Genomic DNA, 19,045 nt, shown 5'->3' on the forward strand with positions numbered 1-19,045 from the left:
TGGCCGCAACCTTGCAAACTATGCGCCGAATGCATTTCGATCGTCGCGTATTTTGTTACGTAAACGTCTCGTTATAATGTGCACGATTTCCAAACAAAGGCCGAGCGTACGCTGCGTAACGCCTCATTGATGTCGATGATATTATATACTGTTGCTGCAGCAGAGTCTTTATTAAATTATTATTATTATTATTAACGTCATTATCGTTAGCTTGCTTCTATGTTATTAAATACTAACACGTTTAGCTAATAAAAATTTGCCAAGACAACGACAGTACGATTTTTTTCGCGAATTTTACAGTTATGTCTTTCTTTTTTTACACTACGTTTAGTATTTCGGTCGTCGTCGTCGCCACCGCCGCCGTCGCTGGGCGGGAAGAGACGGACTCTGACGTTGGGCGACGTGCCAAATGACGTCAGAGGCCTCCGCATTTACCACTGCCGCCATCGGTGTAATGTTTTTTTAAGTTTAATTTGCGTGTATGTCGGGTGGAGACCACGGCGGCGGGTGTTAGATTTTCTCGACGAACCGTTCGTTCTTTCCGCGTGCTCATCGCAACTCATGATTTTTTTATTATTATTATAGTTTAAGTTTTGCATATTATACATATGATGGTATTATATCGTCTTCTTTTTCTTCACAGATAGCAGCAGCTAAATCCTCCACCACCGCCGCGTTCCATCACCAACCGCAGCAGCAAATCGTCGTCATGCCGCCACCTCCGACCATGCAGACGACCACGCCACCGACACCGTCGACTCAGGCCACCCAGACGTCCCAGGTGGTGCAAGTTAACGGTGGTAGTCAGTCTTTGACCGCCAAAAACATGATGCCAGTGACGAAACGCAATCCAAAAGATTACATTTTCGGAAAGGTCATCGGCGAGGGCAGTTACTCGACTGTAAGTATATTAAAATAACTACCGTTGCCCGCTATACAATATAATAATATTAATAAAAGATAAATAATTAATCTTTTTACTACGTATACACATACATAACTCCACGGTGATGATATCACGAATCACAACAAAACGGCATCATTATTGATCCACTGTGTTTTGCCTCCAATCACCAACATAATATTGCTTATTAATATTATATATATATATATGCCAACAGTGCACCACCTTGACGATCACAAGTTTTTCGTGTAGGTAATTTGTTTATTATTATACGCTCTCCATAAACAACACCTACGAATGCAAAATTCCTTATCGTCATACCGACCTCCGCTAAAATAATTACTCGAACGATCTATTTTTATGCTTGTTTTTTTTCTTTTTACATCGTCGTCGACCTTTCTGCCGGTTCGCCAAACCCATTATCGTCGACACGCGCCATTCATTTCGCACAGTGGTGTGTGTGGACCTTACGTGGCCGCACATGCGTTATCGGGTAAAAAAAAACCATTTCTCCCGTCCGAAAACATTGTCGTTGTCGTCGTGTTACCAACCCGTATGTCCTCAAAAAGACCTTTGACTCTGGTATCGTAATAGTGAATTACCTATAGGTTAGATATATATTCGTTGTAACACGCTCGGCGTAAACTCATTGACCTTGGCTACGACTGTTTTTAGACCGGTTCAGTGACCGACGTGTTATCATCATCATCATACACACAAGTACACAACACTATAAATACAGCAGTACATTAATACTGTTTATTATCATATATATCGTTCATAACGTGTATGTATTAAATGCCATTGTTTTTATCTTTCCAGGTGTATTTGGCCAAAGACATACATACAAATCGCGAACATGCAAGTGAGTGTCCATTTGATATATACGTTTAATAACACATTTACGACGTACAAATATATAACATATCGCGTACTATTATTGTCTATTACTATACTGCCATTATATATGGTTACGACTATAGGGTTAGATTCAATAAACGTGTCAGTTGGGAAAATATAGCATCTACCTATTAACTATGTCTTAAAAGGAGTATGAATGACGGTGGGGTGGTGGAATATGGCACACGTTATATTAGATTTGCCAAAGTGCACGTTCGTTTTTACTGCATTTTATTGGAATAAATTTCACGACCTCATAATGCCGTTATTGTCGTCACATGTATGTACTTTTTTTATAGTCCATATAATATACTACTCGACAAGGATGCGTCTTCCACGTGTCAACCTTCGACGATGTCGGTGTACTACGGTGTTCGTTTTCGGGCACGTGTATTATTACCCTTGAACAACGGACGCTTACGATGAAACGCACGCATATTAGTCGGCTATTAATATTTATACGACTTCTTCGCTTAATTAGTATTGGTGTTAATTTCGGTCGATTTTTTTATCGCTCTTCTGTATATTATAACGTTGTCGTTGTTACTCAAAATATACCTAACTGACGAGTGTCAGCACTTTTCGTTGTGGTGGGGGAAATTCCCCCAACAAATTATGTAAATTTGTTGTCGTTGGGTATCCACCATCCCCTACTCGTAATAATGACGCTCTCTACTATTCTAGTGTACTTTAATATTATGCATAACGCCGGTGAGCATTTTACTAACGATACACTATGTTTTGATTTACAGTTAAAGTATGTGAAAAACAACAAATCATCAGAGAAAAGAAACGCGAACAAGTACGACGCGAAAAGGATGCCCTTAATATTCTCAGCAATTCCGGATCCAGTCTTTTCGTCAAGTTGTACTGCACGTTCCAAGACGCTGAACGACTCTGTATCCTTTCAAACTATTTATGAATATTAATTACAAATTATAATATGTATATTAGGCTGAGTATATTTAATATTTGGTTGCTTATTTTCTGTGGTTTTTTCCTTAACGTTTACTTATAGACTTTGTTATGTCATACGCAAAGAACGGTGACTTGCTACCTTACATCAACAAAGTGGGTTCATTCGACGCTGCTTGCACGCGATTTTACTCGGGTGAAATCCTTCGCGCTCTGGAGCACTTGCATGATTTGAACATTATGCATAGGGACCTGAAGCCAGAAAACATTTTGCTTGACCACAATATGCACATCAAGGTGGCTGATTTCGGATGTTCAAAGATACTCGAACAACCCGCCGATACTGTGGACAAAACTATCTTGGACGAAAGTAACCCTCGACCTAGGTCTAACAGTTTCGTTGGAACTGCCCAATATGTCAGTCCCGAACTATTGACCGAGAAAACAATTTCGCCCAGTTCTGATCTTTGGGCTCTCGGCTGCATTATCTACCAAATGATTGCCGGCTTACCTCCCTTTAGATCTAGGTATGCATATTCTGTATTATTAAATATTTGATGTGCATCACTGTTTTTTTTTTTTTATTGTGCATTTTATATTTTGTTATATTATAGCAAAAATGAATTTATAGTAGTTAAATTATTATTTATTAATTGAATTATTCTTGTGCAGGAGTGAATATATGTTGTTTAAGAAAATTCTGAACCTCGACTATGTGTATCCGGATGGATTCAATGCTGACGCCAAAGATCTGGTGCAAAAACTGTTAGTGCTTGATCCAAACGAGCGATTGGGCACCAAAGATGACCAACGGTATACTTCCATCCGCTCACATCCGTTCTACAAAGGCTTGGATTTTGACACGTTGCATGTTACAACTCCACCACCTATATACCCCTACCTACCCGGCAATAGCGAAGGCCAAGAGCTTCGTAGCCAATATCGAGTTCCTGATCATTTGGAACCGGGCCTAGATGACAAACAACTGACCAGGTTACTGGGTCTGGACGGCCAAAGCAGTTCCACGACCACTCCTGCACCTGTACCTAGACCCCGCAAACGGTCAGGCATCCTTCATATGAATGATGAAGAAAAACAACACCAACTACACCAGCAAAAGTGTAATAGTAAATGGCATAGTCTAGTAGAAGGAAATCTGATCGTTAAACAAGGACTGGTCGACAAGCGAAAAGTGAGTTTTGTTATTCGACATGTTGTACTGAGTGCATTCTATCATTTTTATGGTATTAATTTGTATCTTTTATTTTTCAGGGTCTTTTTGCTAGGAGGCGTATGTTGATGTTAACGATGGGTCCACATTTGTATTATGCTGATCCAGTAAATATGACTTTAAAAGGAGAAATACCTTGGAGTCCACAATTGCGTGTGGAACCTAAAAACTTCAGGATATTTTTCGTTCACACGGTAACTATAATTTTTATTTTATAATTATATTTTTATGTAGTAGTATTTTATAATAATTAACTTAGTTCTTTTTCAATTATGCTGACATTTTATTTTGATTATTTGAATTTTCTTTTGCAGCCTAACAGGACTTATTACCTAGAAGATCCTGAAGGTTTTGCGTTGGAATGGTGTAAAGCAATTGAAGAAATGAGAGTTAACACATACGGTGTATCTCCTACGACGTGCACTTAACAAAACTGTTATTAATATGACTGTCTTTTAGTATAATTTTGACATACACTATAATTCTTTAAATTAAAAAAAAAATGTTTTTTGATTACAATAATTATTTAATTTTTAGTTTATAATAATATATTGCAGTATTTTGTTTTAATTAAAATGATCTGCAAACATATCTGTGATATTAAATTTTAATTTTAAATAAATTGTAACTTAGCGTGAAACAATGAGATTGTATGTATAGTAATTATAATGATTAAGATTAAGTAATTTATTAATTAATTATATTACATAAAAACGGCTGGTAACACTGCCCCTTGCCCTTGGAACAGGCTGTGCTTGATCGATAAATATCTTTATAGTAATAATTTATTTTAAATATTTTTTTCTTTCTCAAAATGAATTGGTTGTGCTTTTTAAATTTATTCATTTGTTTATTTCAGTTTTCTGCGTTTCAGTTATTATTATTATTTGAGATTTATCTTTTATTATATACATTTTCATAACAAATGTTAAATAATGATTTTAAATTCTTTATAACTTAGTTAAACTATTCTCTTTTAATGCATTTTAATATTAAAAAAAAAAATCAAGTTACACAAATAAATCCACACCATTTGTACTACTATTGTTGAGAAAGAAAAAGTACTAAAATTTTATAATTTATTTTATTATTTTGTATTTATTTATTCTAGCCTTATGTTGTATAATTAACCCATACTCTCGTCCTCTATGGTATAATGTTTGTAGAAACTTATCTTGTTATATTTTTTGTGAACACTCACTATTTTAAACACCTTTTATTTGCATGCATGCAGTATTTACTGTGATATATTTATTGTACGTATTCAAATTGAAAAGTAAAAATGATACTTGAAATTAGATGAAGATTAATTTTAGTTAATTTTTTTAAATAATTGATTTAACTAATCGAATTAGTTCCTAAAATAAATTGTTGATTAAAATACATTTACATAGAGCCAAAATATAGTTCTTTTTATTAAATAGCATATTATTATTATATACAGCAGGACACTTATATCCAATGTTAAGTTAATGTTTTAACTGAAATGTCCAATAAATCCTTATTAAAATAAATAGTAAAATTGTGTATGATAATTATAATTTCTTTAATTAATTTTTTTTCTGTAAATTAAATCATAGTTATATATGTATTATGTTGTATACAACACTATAAATTGTTTTATGTAAAAGTGTGCGTGTGTTTGTGTGCATAAGTGTGCGTGTATATATGTATAACTATGCGTTTAAAGACGATTAAAAAAAAAAAAATTATAAATGAATAACAAGTTACATTAGTAAAACCGGTGTGTTCATTATGCAATAACCTATTTTACCGATACTTGATATACTACCGATACGTTCTAATATTGTAATTAGTTTTTTTTTTTTTTTTTATATTAGCTAATATTGAAATTTGATTTTGTCTTATTTCTACATGCTGTGTAAAATGGTGTTGTTCTTTAGTCTGTAAGGCCCTGGATAAGCGTATTCGTCGCGCGCCTTGGCGAAAAGTTGTTTGAAGTTACCCATCTTTTGAATGAATTAAGTTTAAATTAATAACGTAATTAGTATAATATTGTATAAGGTAATATAATTGACTAGGAAAAATGATTAAATAAATTATATGAAATTTGAAAATATTACAAGTCGTGTGTATTTTTTGTTTTCCTCGACTTCTAGTCTTCTCCCTATATAGAATCTTTATCCCGCATTAGTTTATCTAACCCGGCGAATCGAACGGATAAAAGACAGTAAACACGTTACCCTGCGTGTTTAGACCGGAAAAACGAGAAATTTGTTAATTGTTGCTCAACTTTCGAAGAGAGACAGCTGTTATTATCGTACTCTGTGGAAATAACGGGGAGATAAGTACCGAACGGGATAATAACGCCATACGTCGGTTAGGCGCGTTCTGATCCTCTCTACGACGTGATGTTGTTTCTACGTAAGCACTCTTGCGAAAACAACAGTTTATTACATAATATTAATATGATATCAGTCATTCGTATATATCACGTCGTGGTAGGACATATACAATTTTTAATTGTCGCCGTCTTCATCGCGGCAACCGATCGTTCGTTGTATTTTTCTAGTATTGCTTCCAACACGATTTTCACGCTGTATGCACCTGCATCAGCTCCATAACTCGTGGCCGACTCGCCGTTGTGAATCACGTGTTCGGTCAGCTTGCATCCCTTGTCCGCTTCTCTAACCGCTCTGTTCAATAGGTGAATCTGTGTGTTTTGTAAAGACATTTTATATATTATTATTAATCACAGCCATACTGATTAAGAGTTATAAGATACAACACACATTGGTTAGGAAGTAATATATTTTTTCTATCTGGGTAAAAATATCTGACTTAACACATTCTGACGGTGGATGTAAAAAGTGATTTATTAGTTAAAACAAATATAATTTGTCATTTGAAAAAACTACTTATTTAATGAGATTAATCATATATTCGATCATTAAAAATGCAATCATATCGTTCATGATTAATTTTGTTTAGCTTCATTTTACATGGCTATGAAATATATATTTTAAATCATGATCGTATCGTTGTATTGACCTGTATTATAGGTATTGTTAAATTCAATGATGCTATATTTTTTTTTGCATCGTTCTTTATCGTTTAATAACTCGACACTGCCGGTATCAAACGTAGGAATCCGACGTTTTGTCAATATCACGTTACGTCCAGTATAATATTATATTTCGACGTTTTCGAACCTAACCGTTTGTAGAAAAATCATCAAATTACCCCTTCCACCACTGTACGATTACACACCTACACTACCGATCTGCGGGGTAGACCCAATCCAACTCGACGATAACGCCCGCACTGTCGCATAACTACAGACGCCATCGAACGTGTCATTGGACGCTCGACTCGGGTCTCTGTAACTAGGCACACGTTTGGCGATATGCAGTCGGAATTTTCCCGACGCCACCAACGCGATAATAAAATAGATGACAATAAAAAATAATAGCGCCGTTCGCACTCATATCATGCAGTGTACAGTATGTGGACACTGGACAGCTGTATGATATAAAATATTATTGTGTCTATTACGTCGCGTTGTTGATTTTCGTTCCGTCAATATTACTGTTGTTGTCGATTTAGTGGCGTCACCAGAAATTTTTATCCAGGTGGGGTCGTCCATAACTCTTATTAAGTATAACATTATTGTATAACGACTTGTGCCCTCACTCTTTGCCTTTTATTGCATAGGTAAATTTTGTTTAATAATTTTAAGAATAAAATTACTGAAAATTAACTAATGAATTATTTAATCTTGTTATACTATAAAGGTAATATGTGATTACGTCACGAAAGCCCCAAATACAAATTTCAAAAATTAATACCTGTTGTGCACGCATACCTATCATCATTGGTAGGTTTAGCACTATAATTCATACTGATTATTATAATAATTAATAATAACGAAAATAAAATAAATCTAAAAATGTCATGATTTTACCTTTAATTGTAACTAGTTTGTATGCTTATATGATAGGTACACCAATACGAAATAAAAAAGTTTTATTAAATCTCTGTTGTTTACATATATTTGAAGGATTTTTATTTGAGTTGTTTTACATTTTAGTTGATAATAACTAATAAGAAATAACTCTTATCTTAATTTTTATTCCCACCAAGGTACCTATATGATAATAACTGTAATATTAAACAAAATGAAAATAAAATGAAATAATAGGATGGACAAATTGTAAGGCTGGGATTAAGGGACTTTAAAATTAGGGTGAATAGTGGCCTATCCTGGTCTACCACCGGCTCAACCGCCACCGTCGATGACCAAACGTTTTGTGTTTCTCGTGTTGACACTTGTTTTTACTTTTTTAGTATATTATACTATTATGGTTAGGTAATCTTAATTTTGATTTTTGACATATTCATGAGGATATATTTCATTATTATAATATATATTATATTCATTAAATATATTTTATTAATTTTTATTTGGTTATACTGTAAGTAATAATACAAGTAATCAAATTATATTGCATATTGTATTATTTTTTCATAGTATTACTAATTTCGATCATTAAAAATCTTATTTTTGTATACAATTATTTAATTGAATTTGTAAGAAAATTGTTGATTTAGGAAAGGTAAATTTTTACAAAAAGGATGATGCCTACGTGCATTGGCGCAAATCCTTATTAAATCCTGAAGGTGCTATTAATAATTATAGTAGGTAGGTATTAGGTATAATGGAATACAGTGGAAAATAATTGGGGGTGCTAAGCACCCTTAGCATTCCTGGGATTTACGCCAATGCCTACCCGAATGGCCGGACGAAAAGATTTTTTGGAAAGATCTGGATTTTTACGAAAATTCGATTCTCGTCAAAACCAAACAGGTATAATAAATATTAAATAACAATGTGCATATTTGTGTTAGTTGGTGATTTTTATATCATTTGTAAAGATATACGTATGACGTCGGAGATATTTTTTATTATTAATTTTTGTTGCAAGCGGTACGATAACTATATATCGCGTAACGACGTCTCTAATCTCAGTAATATTATAGTGAATTGAAAATGATGTATACGAATACCAACATTTTTTTAACTAGTATTGAACGCTACATTGTAGGATGACGATAGTAGAACATATTTTTTAGTATTAATATCATAAAAGTATAAAAAACGGCTAAAACTTAAATGAAAATAGGTTTTTAGTTACATTGCAATAGATACTTATCACATCGTTTGCTTGATGTATCGATCAAATTGGTAAAAAATCACATACTTAACGTAATTTACCAAAAAAATATCACAAACTGCGTGTATGATATATTATTGAGAAAAAAAAATGTTATTTATACTTACAAATAAATCAACGAATTTAATTCGTGTCCCTATTCCCAATTCCTGAGAAATATTTTAAATTTTACACTCGATTATTTTTTTATCGCCGTCTGTTGACCATTGCTACAAAAAAAAGATCCGTCTACACATTGTGTTGCATACCTAGAACTCCTTAAAACGGCCAGTAACGATTTATATTTTTAAGTGTTTTCACGTTTTTATTGAAAGTACTATGCTGCATAGTCTATGCAGTTCAACGGATTTTAGAAATGTCGATGAGATTTGTTTGGCAAAGAAAACATAGATATTTCGCGTATTTCTTATAACGTTAAAGCATATTAAATTTAGCGTATAGTTAAAGGGGTTTCGGTGAATAAATTCTTATTATTTCAATGCTTTTTAGCGCGCATTCAAGTACGGGGACTAGAGTTATCAGCTATTAATATTATACCCTTTAACCGGTACTCCTAGTCGAAAGCTCTTACCGGATTTTTGGACTTGCGCAAGACGTCCTTCATACCCTGGACGGCCGGGAGGAGTGAGTCTAATATGGTCCGGTCGCCGGGTCGATGCATGCCATACGCCTCGACGGCCGCTATGCCGTGGCGTAGGCCATCTACCCACATGTTCGGCCCGAGAGACGCGCGGCAAGAGTGTTTGGAAAACGACAGTGAGAATGTGCGGAACAAGATGGACAAGAGCGTGCCCAGAGTGCCGGCCATGTGGGTCTCAAGCAGTCGGCCGATTGAGCGAAGTGTGCTCGCGGGGCTGGTCACGTCCACTTTACCCGCAGTTACAGAAGCCCTTATTGCTTCGGCGCCACGTCGCCAGTTGCTGCCGCAGTCGCCGTCATCTGTCTCGTCCATTGCGTTCATCTGGCTCTCCGTCTCGACGATCCGATCGCACACGTGAACTATATACAGAGCACAATAATGATATTATTTATCAAACGTCAAAAATAGATTCGATCATGACCTGTTATGTATATATAAAAGAGAAAGTGCTCTGTGGATGAGAAATATATAGTATTTTATTGCAAGTGATTTTTAATGAACTGGAGCTTAATATTTTGATATGAATCCAGTATACTAATTATACAAAATATTTAAACATTCAATTAAGGGGCTGGAGCGGATACGAATAATCACGTAAAACAGGTCCAAAGCTAGACAGAACTGCGTGGGACTTGGGTTTGACGGACTTTAATTTTGAAAATTAATTGAAAATCCTGAACAAGAGTATAGCATAGCAGTGGAAGTTTATGATTATTATAAAAATTAATGGCGCACTTAAATATATGAAACATTAAAATTATTATTTTTTAAATTGTCGATATTGTAGCGATGAATTTCAATAAATTCTTTAACTAACATAATGAATAATTAATATATATTTTAAAAGCTATAATTCGTCGAATCTAAGTCCTTAAAATTTGTTTAGTTTCTTAGCATTTTTGTCATTTGAATAGCATGTCGTATATTTGATAAATTCTGTATTACCGACATGTGACTGGGCGTACGGAATTAACTAATTGAAAATAAACTGCCAATAATTGATTTATGGAATATATAAGAAAAAAAAACACGTGCCAACGGTGGGCACAATAAAATAATAATTAAATAATGATTATTGTTCGGCGTACTTGTTTTGGTCCACCGCCGGCACGTTATTATTCTAGGGCTAGTAAAAGTAATATTTTTATTTTTGTTTTCGAATTTCGATTAGTTTGGCATCGGTTGTTATTTGAAACCAATGTGGAGTCCTTAAAGAGAGATTTTTTGTTAAGTATAAATATAAAAAAATCTATTGTATTAATTTATTAACTATGGCATAATATAATCATATACTGAAAATCCTGACAATTTCCAAAAGATATGGTGATATTTTTAGAGGAATTTTATACTTGAGTAATTAAATATTGAGTTAACTCCTGCGATAATAATATTAGTTCATTCATTTTTTATAAATATTGTGTCATGTACGTTTTATTTTTATTACAATTTAGTTTTAGCTTTAAAACGAATAAAAATATTTTTGAACTATTAAAACACTACTTATTAGAAATATCAAATAAATAAATAATAATTGTAAGTTGTACGAAAGTTAATATTTTTATATTGAATTTCAAGATTTCGCTTGAATTATTTTAAATGTTTAAATTCAAATTCATATAAATTGTTGGCAAATTTGAACAAAAATGTTTACTTAAAATTAAAAAAAGTTTGAGAATGTGTTTAGAGTTTGGAGGCATGTGCTTAATTTTTTTAAGTTATAACATTGTATAATATTTGTATAATAATATATAATAAAATATTGTATACTCAAAACTTCCGTGAAGAATGCCACTTGGTCTTCGGGCACGATCGGGCTTGGCGGATAATCATTGTCATCGTCGTCTTCTTCATGATCAATTTTGTCACCGCCACGATCGTTGCCACCCATCAGGAGGTCGCAGGGGCAGCTTCGGTGGCGCCGGACATAGTCGGGAGGGGGGTGCTGGGCCAGGTCAAGACGTCCGTCTAGCCCGGTGAACGTCCAACCGGAAGCGGACACCGGAAAATCTAGACAAGCTATCAGAGAGTAGCAAAGGCCACCGTACACTCGACCGTCGGCGGTGGCCGAGCCTAGGGCCGCGTTGCCAATGTCCATTATGGTCACGGAAAACCCGCAGTCTGTATTTCCGGATGACGGCAACATCCGGCCGATGTACCACCGGTGCACTGCGCGGGCGCCGGTGGCCGCGCCGAGTCGACTTGTCAACTCAGCTACGATGGCCATAAATCGCGGGTCTGACATGCCACCCATGTTGTTGACCATGGCCACGATGTCAGCGTCCCGCCAACGCCGGATGATGTGCTGGTCGTCGTTGGCAAGTAGGTCCAGCGTGACAGACGCCATAGTAGAGAGATCCGTCGTCTGCACTGTCCGAATTTCGTTCCTGCCATTCGCGTCCGTGCCCAGTAATAGCACGTTTTCTTCACTTCTGTGAGTTCTGCGCAAAACGCATTAACCTATATTATTACGTATAATCACATTTGACACTAATCCATGGGTTATATATATATATTGTTCAGGTTTAATTGATATAAATTACACTTATGATTTTAATCTCACGTAGTCATATAAGTAAATAATTTGAAATACCACGTTTATAATTTATGTATGGAAAGCGGTAAGCACTAAGTCGACAACCGTATATGTTATGGTATATATGGACAAGTTTTTAACTATACTTATTCTGCCCGAAATGAATAGGTAAAAATAAGATTTATTGTAAATTCCACCTAAAAAAATATCCAAGTAAAAAAAAAGTACGTGTAAATTCCATCTGAAAAATAAATATTTTTAAACTAAACATTCCATAACTATACGAGGAAAATAATCATTACTATTTTTACTATTATATTTTTATTTTTAATTAAAAAAAAAAAATAAATTATACACGGCATGTTGTATATATATTGTGAAATATACATTTATTTAAATTCTTAGAAATTATAATGATTTATCTTGTTATGTTAATAATATATGATTAATAAGACTGGCGCATGCAAATTCCGCCCGAAAAATATTTTATAATTTACGCAAATATATTAATTCTAAGTATTAATTATGAACACCTACCAACATTATGGTGGTAAGCTAAAAACATTGTTTCATTCCAGTAGTTTGACCGTGTGGATGGTGCTAAAATCGATACGCGTATTAGACTTAATACGAAAAAAATTATCCATGCAGATTATAAATGCATTACTTATACAGGAATTAGGCAGTATAATAGAGACAGGTGACAGTGTAAAGCAGGGTTCACATTACATCGCGTGTCGTGTCATGTTCTGTATATTTAATGCGCGGGTATATGTGTAACAAAATGTTTGTAACTTCATATTATATATACATTTCACTTTGCACGATACGGTGCAATAAAAACGTAGATTTGTGATCCGCGGCAAGGGACTTGGGTTGTTATTAGTCATTACCGTGGTAGTGGAATAGTAAATGTTGTATGCATATATGTAGGTACGTACTCGCTGTTGTCGTCTTTGAGGTACGTCCCTTTTCTTAAGCTAATCATTGCGTTTACGGTGGCAATGCGGTCCGTAGACAGGCGCTGACACACGGCAAAAATCTTGGTCAGGTTGTGGCCACCGGCTGCCAGGGCTCCGGCGATTTTGCATATCAACACTATGCCCGCAGCACCACGTCGCCGGCCACCGCTAGTTGACTGACTTCGGATAACGTCATCGCCGACTGCCAACAGCTTGTTAATTAAAAAAAAAAAAAAGTATTAACTTTATTTCATTTCTCAACAAATATTGTTCACGATTCATATTAAATTATTCAACGTAAAGCTGATAAAGATACCTAATATTATTATGTTAGATAATGACTGATTATTAAAAGTAAAACAAATAATTACAACTATTTCAAAAATATCGATGTGTTTATTAAAAAAATATCTTCGTGTAATTTTTAGATTCTACATTATAGAATCGCTTAAAGTGCATACACGATACACATATGTGTGTGTATAGGACCTAACGGGAGATTATGTTAAAAAAAAAAGGTTGTGTAAATCTTCATATTATATAATATATTATATTATACTGCCGTCATGAGAAAAAACGCCATAAATCGAAAAAAAGATGTAATAATACTGATATATGTCTTATAAAAATATTTAAAGTTTTATTTATTGTGAAAATAGGTGCGTAATATAGAGAGGAGGTGTCAGCCTTTAACCTCTTATAATATGTAAATATATGTAAATAAATGTTTATAGTAGGTATATAGAAATGTAAGCTCGGATTAAGTCCTGCAAGGTAATAAAAAAAAATAATAGTATTTTTTTTATCAAAGATTTGAACAGATATCGTCAGCCTACGATATAATTCTAGTGGTTGGTATAAAAGGTGATTTATATTTTAATGGCCTGAATACACCAAAATTTAAGTTTTTTTATAATTATTGTTAGTCAAACTTACGGAAAATCTTGTATTACATTTTAAGTTCTTAGCTACTTTTACAAAAAACTTTATGAATTACACCTACAAAATAATTTACAAATATTCATGATTTTGACGATTTTTTGTCAATATTTGAACTTCAAATGCTAATAAAATAAAATTATGCTTATGTATTCTTATAATTTTTGAATCACTATAAGACTAACTTATGAGGAATTTTATATTCAACTTTCAAGTATTTTGACTCAGTCAAATTTTTTTTATCGATATTTATAAAAAAAAAAAAACTAAACAAAAACGAATATTTTAAATGCATTAAAATAAGCGAAATATTTTGAAAGTTAAATTATGTAAAGAAAATGTCAATCTAAATAACTGGTGAAATTTTCAAGTATCTTTAGCTTATACTTTTTTAATAATAACAAATATTTAAAATCGTTTGAGGATAAATCGTTATTGTTACGCAAATTTTTCCTGCAATGATGCTTCGAGTTTTCTCTATAGCTACTTGAAGGAAAAATAGGGTTGAATTTTTAACTTTAGATATTAACAAAAAAAATTTTGTGATTTTTTTAACTATAAAATTACTTACAAATTTTCGTGATTTTGACATATTTCGTAAAAATTTGAACTATAAACGAGTATAAAAAATATTGTGGCTAATGATTTTTGTTTTTTTTTTTTAACTACAATAAGAAAAACTCCTAAGGAACCTTGTATTAAATTTTTAAGGTTTTTTCGGTTATCCGAAATTTTTTTATCGACACTTCAAAAAACAATTCTCAGTAAAATCGAAAATGTCTGTGGTCTATAAATAAAACTGTAAAAAATTAACTGTAATAAATGAACTGTATATAATCTATAGATAACACTAATACAAAAATTTGGTGAAAATTCAATTTTCAAGCATTCGCAGTGATTATAGTTTTAACGTTGCCACTTGCCATACCTACAGTTAATTACTATTGTTGTTATAAATTATAATTTTTGAAAAATTAAATTTTTTGTTGGTCGGTTAGTAAAACGTGCAAGTACTTTCATCTAGCGGCCACTTAATCAATTGCTCAATATAAAGATTAATGATGGCATGGCATTATGTTGCTATATCCGATATTGTAAACAATTATATTAAACAGGAAATAAGTAGTTATAAAATTCACAAAAAATTATCAGATATTAATATTATATACGGTTTAAAACATTTGTTAAATTATAAGACATACAAAAATATAATAACGACAGTTTTATTCGTTTTATCGTTATTTCGTTGTACTCTGCGGTGTAAAGCGATTTTGACGCGCGGTGAAAACGCGAGTGCATCACCCGAGTACCGCGTGTGATTTCAACGCGCGGTATGGGATGCCACCGTTGTACGCTTACCGCGCGCAAAAATCACTAGTGTGGCACGGCCCTTACAATAATATATATTTTGTTTTCGGAACGGCAACGTTGCATTTAAAACCATGCAGAATCGTTTATGTATATTGTATAATATATATATATGTATATGGAATTTGCGGAGTCGTGTATGCATATTGTATCAGTGGCTATTAAAAAAATCAACACTCAAATTTGCGGAATCGTTTTCGGGCGGTTTACTTTGACGATGATTCCCCGAGTGCGGGCCTTTTGGGCGGCGATGCCGTAGTTGAGGACGGCCGCCGTTTCGCTGGCCACTAGCACCAGTACCCCACAACGGTCGTCCAATTCCCGGATGGCCGTCAGCACTTGCGCGGCGGTCGGATGTCTGCCGTGGTCGGGGCCGGCCACGGCCGCGTCCAACATGCCGGCGCCCACGTAACGGGCGAACGCGGGATAATGGCCGCCGCGGTGACCGGCCATCACCTTGACGCGGCCGCTCCCGGACGACGCGGACCGGTGTTCGCGCCAGTAAACCGTATTGCCGTCCAACAGGACCAGCCGGCGACCGTGGCCGTCGGTCCGGACCAGTCCTTCGAGACAAGCCGTGGTCGCGAAACCGCGGCCGCGGCCCTCGACCTGCGAGTCCTGATCCACGAGATCGTGGTGCTCGGACGAGTCTTGACCTGTGACCTGTGCAGAATAGTTGCGCAGGTCTTTGATCGACCGTTGGCCTTGGCCGCGGTCTCTAGTCGAACCGCGACCGGCAGAGCTGAGGTCTTCGATCGACCCATAACCGGAACCGCTGTTCTCGGCCGAGACGTGGTATTCAGAACCGGGAATTTTGATCGAGCCTTGTTCGTCAGTTACAGAATCACCATTTGACGTAGACGAGTCTTCGACGGTCCTTGTGTAGTTGTGTGTGTGTGTTATCGGATAATCAAATACACGAGACGTATTAATTGATATTATAATTTATGACCTCATAATAATGTAAAACAGATTTTCGTTTTTACCTAGTTTTTAATCTCTGGACACTTTTTCCTCCCTACCTACCCAAAATAGCATTATTATCTGAGTATTCGAGTGTTTTTATACATTTATAATTATGGCCGGTTAGCATAATGTAACGTGTTATTCTATTGGGCCAGCAAATGTATAATAATAAATTGTGGCACCGATATGTGTTTTAAATTTCATATTCGGTCAGTATTCTGTGTTTCGTATTTTTATACTTTGAAAATACCTACATTTTTTTTTTTTTGGTCTGATAATAGTGAAAATTGACCATAGCTATATACATTTACACTAAACTACCAACCAAGATAACGAAATCGATTTAATTGTATAATATAAAGAAAATATAATAATAGTAATCATAATTTTCACGTGGCATAATATTGTCGTTTGTATGCATTTTAACGATGGGACATAAACTTCAAATCCTGCAGGTCATTAAATCGTATTTATAAGAAATTATAAAAATTGATAATTTACCGTTAAAATGTTAATAGGTACCTATATATGTAAAGAAAAGTCTAAAATTTGCATTCTAATTTGTTTTTTTAATTTTAAATCCCATTGACTGCTTACTTTACTACACATAAAATACATTGTCATTATATATTATATCAATAAAAAATCATTTTTTGAGTATGGTATCGTTATGTTTTCATGATTTAATATTAATAAATGTTTGTTTTGTAATTTGTGTGTATCTCTTGGATACAATAATTAATAATGACAATTTTGTTGTTTGTAATTATTTTTAACATACTTTATATTGAATTTGTCTCTGTTTTCCGTGGCGGGCCGCATTTTGGGGATAAATTTTTGTAGATTGATACAGAACGAATTATACTTTGTAATATACTATCTATTATTGCACAATATAGGCAGGCAAGTAAGTAAATTAATGCGAAGTCACGATCGATCTAAATCAAATTAATTACGAAGACGTGTAAAGAAATAAATGTCGAATAACTATAGAAACATAAATCGAGTAGGTATAATATATGTAGCAAAATAGTATTATTCTATCGACAACAGTTAGCGCATTACATATTTTGCAGGTGATGGCGGTACACTTTATTTTTCAATGAACATCATGCATGAAGTTTTTGATTCGAGATAAGAGTGGTAATCTATGTTTGATTCACATTATATTAAAATATTTTACAAAAAATGGATTTGCAAAGAGATAAGATTACATAATATTGTATTACATAATATTATTTAATATGTTATATATTATAATTGTAAGGTTTATGTACCTACAATGGACATAATATATTATAATTAGGGCTCTGATTTTAAAGCATATACTTCTTTTAATTTTTATACATACGCATTTATTTCACGTCATTTTGATTCCAAATAAACCAATTTTTTTTTTTGCTTTTTTTAAGGTAAATGCTTTCTTTTGCTTTTTTTAAAAATTAATCCAGTTGTGGATTTTTTTTATATATTTATTATGTTATTGTAATAAGAACAAATGAATTAATAAGAATTGTAAAAACCCAGAATGCAGATTAAATGGTTATATTAGAATATTATTGTTTTGGTTATCGCCTTATCTGCTTGTTTATTAATATACATTAAACGTATAGATGATCGATTTACATATAGTTTGCAGTACCTATACGGTCAGTATGCCTATAACATTGATATCGATCGTTTCAAAATTTAAGATTTAGTGTTGTAATTTGAAACTTTTGGTAATTGGTATGAAGTATGCATCGATCCCTTAAGACTTAAGTGGATGTAGATAGATCGTTTTCTATGTATAAAAATATTCTGTTGGACAATAGAGTTAGTTTCACTATTGCTATTACTATACATATAATAAGGTAAATAATTTTTTATTTTAGCGATTCTTAAACTTTTTTTTCGCGGAGTCCTTGAGATGCTAAAAAAATTTTCGGAGTCCCAAAAACTTGAAATACCAATTTTACAACTCATAACAAAATATGGATCAATAAATTGCTAATATACAAACGTTATACAATATAAATGTAACTTGTAACAATTTAACGAATAATAATATAAGTACTTAATTCAGATGTGCCCACGGAGCCCTAAGGCTCCGCGGAGAACAGTTTGAGAACCGCTGCTTTATTTAATTTAAATTAATTTTTCAAATTTTTTCTACTTATTTTCATAACTAATTCGTGTTAATTTTTGGTCAAGATTTTTTTTTTTGATTTTTTTAATAATAAATATGCTTCTTTTTGTATTTTTAAAACTACCATGTGCTTTTTTTGTTGCTTATTATGTATTAAAATTCGAGCCCTATGTGTAGTATATTATATTAGGTATGAAGTTATAATAAATTGATAGTATCTTCATGTATTTCGGGTGGGGAGATAAAAACTATTTTAGTCATATATCCCCTCTCAAATAAATCCTAAATACACCACTGATGATAACTATTACCTATAATATAATATTATATATATATATATATATATATATTTATTGTATACAAT

At 33.5% G+C, this 19,045-nt stretch overlaps 2 protein-coding genes across 5 annotated transcripts in view; one reads left to right on the top strand and one right to left on the bottom strand.

The window, feature by feature from the left end:
* LOC114125591 (3-phosphoinositide-dependent protein kinase 1) overlaps positions 1–6,036 on the top strand; it is a 161,825-nt gene extending 155,789 nt beyond the window's left edge. For all 3 annotated transcript variants that reach the window (XM_027989311.2, XM_027989310.2, XM_027989312.2), the window contains 7 exons: positions 644–901; positions 1,727–1,769; positions 2,557–2,703; positions 2,823–3,246; positions 3,392–3,911; positions 3,992–4,144; positions 4,265–6,036. In XM_027989311.2, coding sequence (XP_027845112.2) covers positions 710–901; positions 1,727–1,769; positions 2,557–2,703; positions 2,823–3,246; positions 3,392–3,911; positions 3,992–4,144; positions 4,265–4,378 — 1,593 coding nt within the window. In that variant the 5' untranslated portion in view covers positions 644–709 and the 3' untranslated portion in view covers positions 4,379–6,036. The remainder of the gene's footprint in view (positions 1–643; positions 902–1,726; positions 1,770–2,556; positions 2,704–2,822; positions 3,247–3,391; positions 3,912–3,991; positions 4,145–4,264) is intronic.
* A 167-nt stretch (positions 6,037–6,203) lies between these two features.
* LOC114125588 (uncharacterized) lies at positions 6,204–17,517 on the bottom strand. Of its 2 annotated transcripts, XM_050200585.1 has the most exons (6): positions 17,335–17,513; positions 15,798–16,464; positions 13,260–13,492; positions 11,553–12,223; positions 9,717–10,144; positions 6,204–6,624 (listed from the first exon to the last, which is right to left on the bottom strand). In XM_050200585.1, the coding sequence occupies exons 1-6, from the start codon at positions 17,373–17,375 to the stop codon at positions 6,403–6,405; spliced, it is 2,262 nt and encodes a 753-aa protein (XP_050056542.1). In that variant the 5' UTR covers positions 17,376–17,513; the 3' UTR covers positions 6,204–6,402. The 2 variants fall into 2 exon arrangements, with proteins under 2 accessions (XP_050056542.1, XP_050056543.1); XM_050200586.1 differs by lacking the exons at positions 6,204–6,624; positions 9,717–10,144 and adding an exon at positions 10,941–10,993 and having other exon boundaries at positions 17,335–17,517.
* Between the last annotated feature and the right edge of the window lie 1,528 nt (positions 17,518–19,045).

This window comes from Aphis gossypii, chromosome 2 (assembly GCF_020184175.1).
Source record: "Aphis gossypii isolate Hap1 chromosome 2, ASM2018417v2, whole genome shotgun sequence".
Classification (NCBI taxonomy): Eukaryota; Metazoa; Arthropoda; class Insecta; order Hemiptera; family Aphididae; genus Aphis; species Aphis gossypii.

Excerpts from the sequence above, each read along its gene's own strand:
- LOC114125588 (XM_050200585.1), bottom strand. The coding sequence starts at position 17,375 with ATGCGGCCCGCCACGGAAAACAGAGACAAATTCAATATAAA. Across the intron at positions 16,465-17,334 it reads AGAGACAAATTCAATATAAA|GACCGTCGAAGACTCGTCTA; the intron begins GTATGTTAAAAA and ends CAACTACACAAG. Across the intron at positions 13,493-15,797 it reads CTCGGGGAATCATCGTCAAA|CTGTTGGCAGTCGGCGATGA; the intron begins GTAAACCGCCCG and ends TTAATTAACAAG.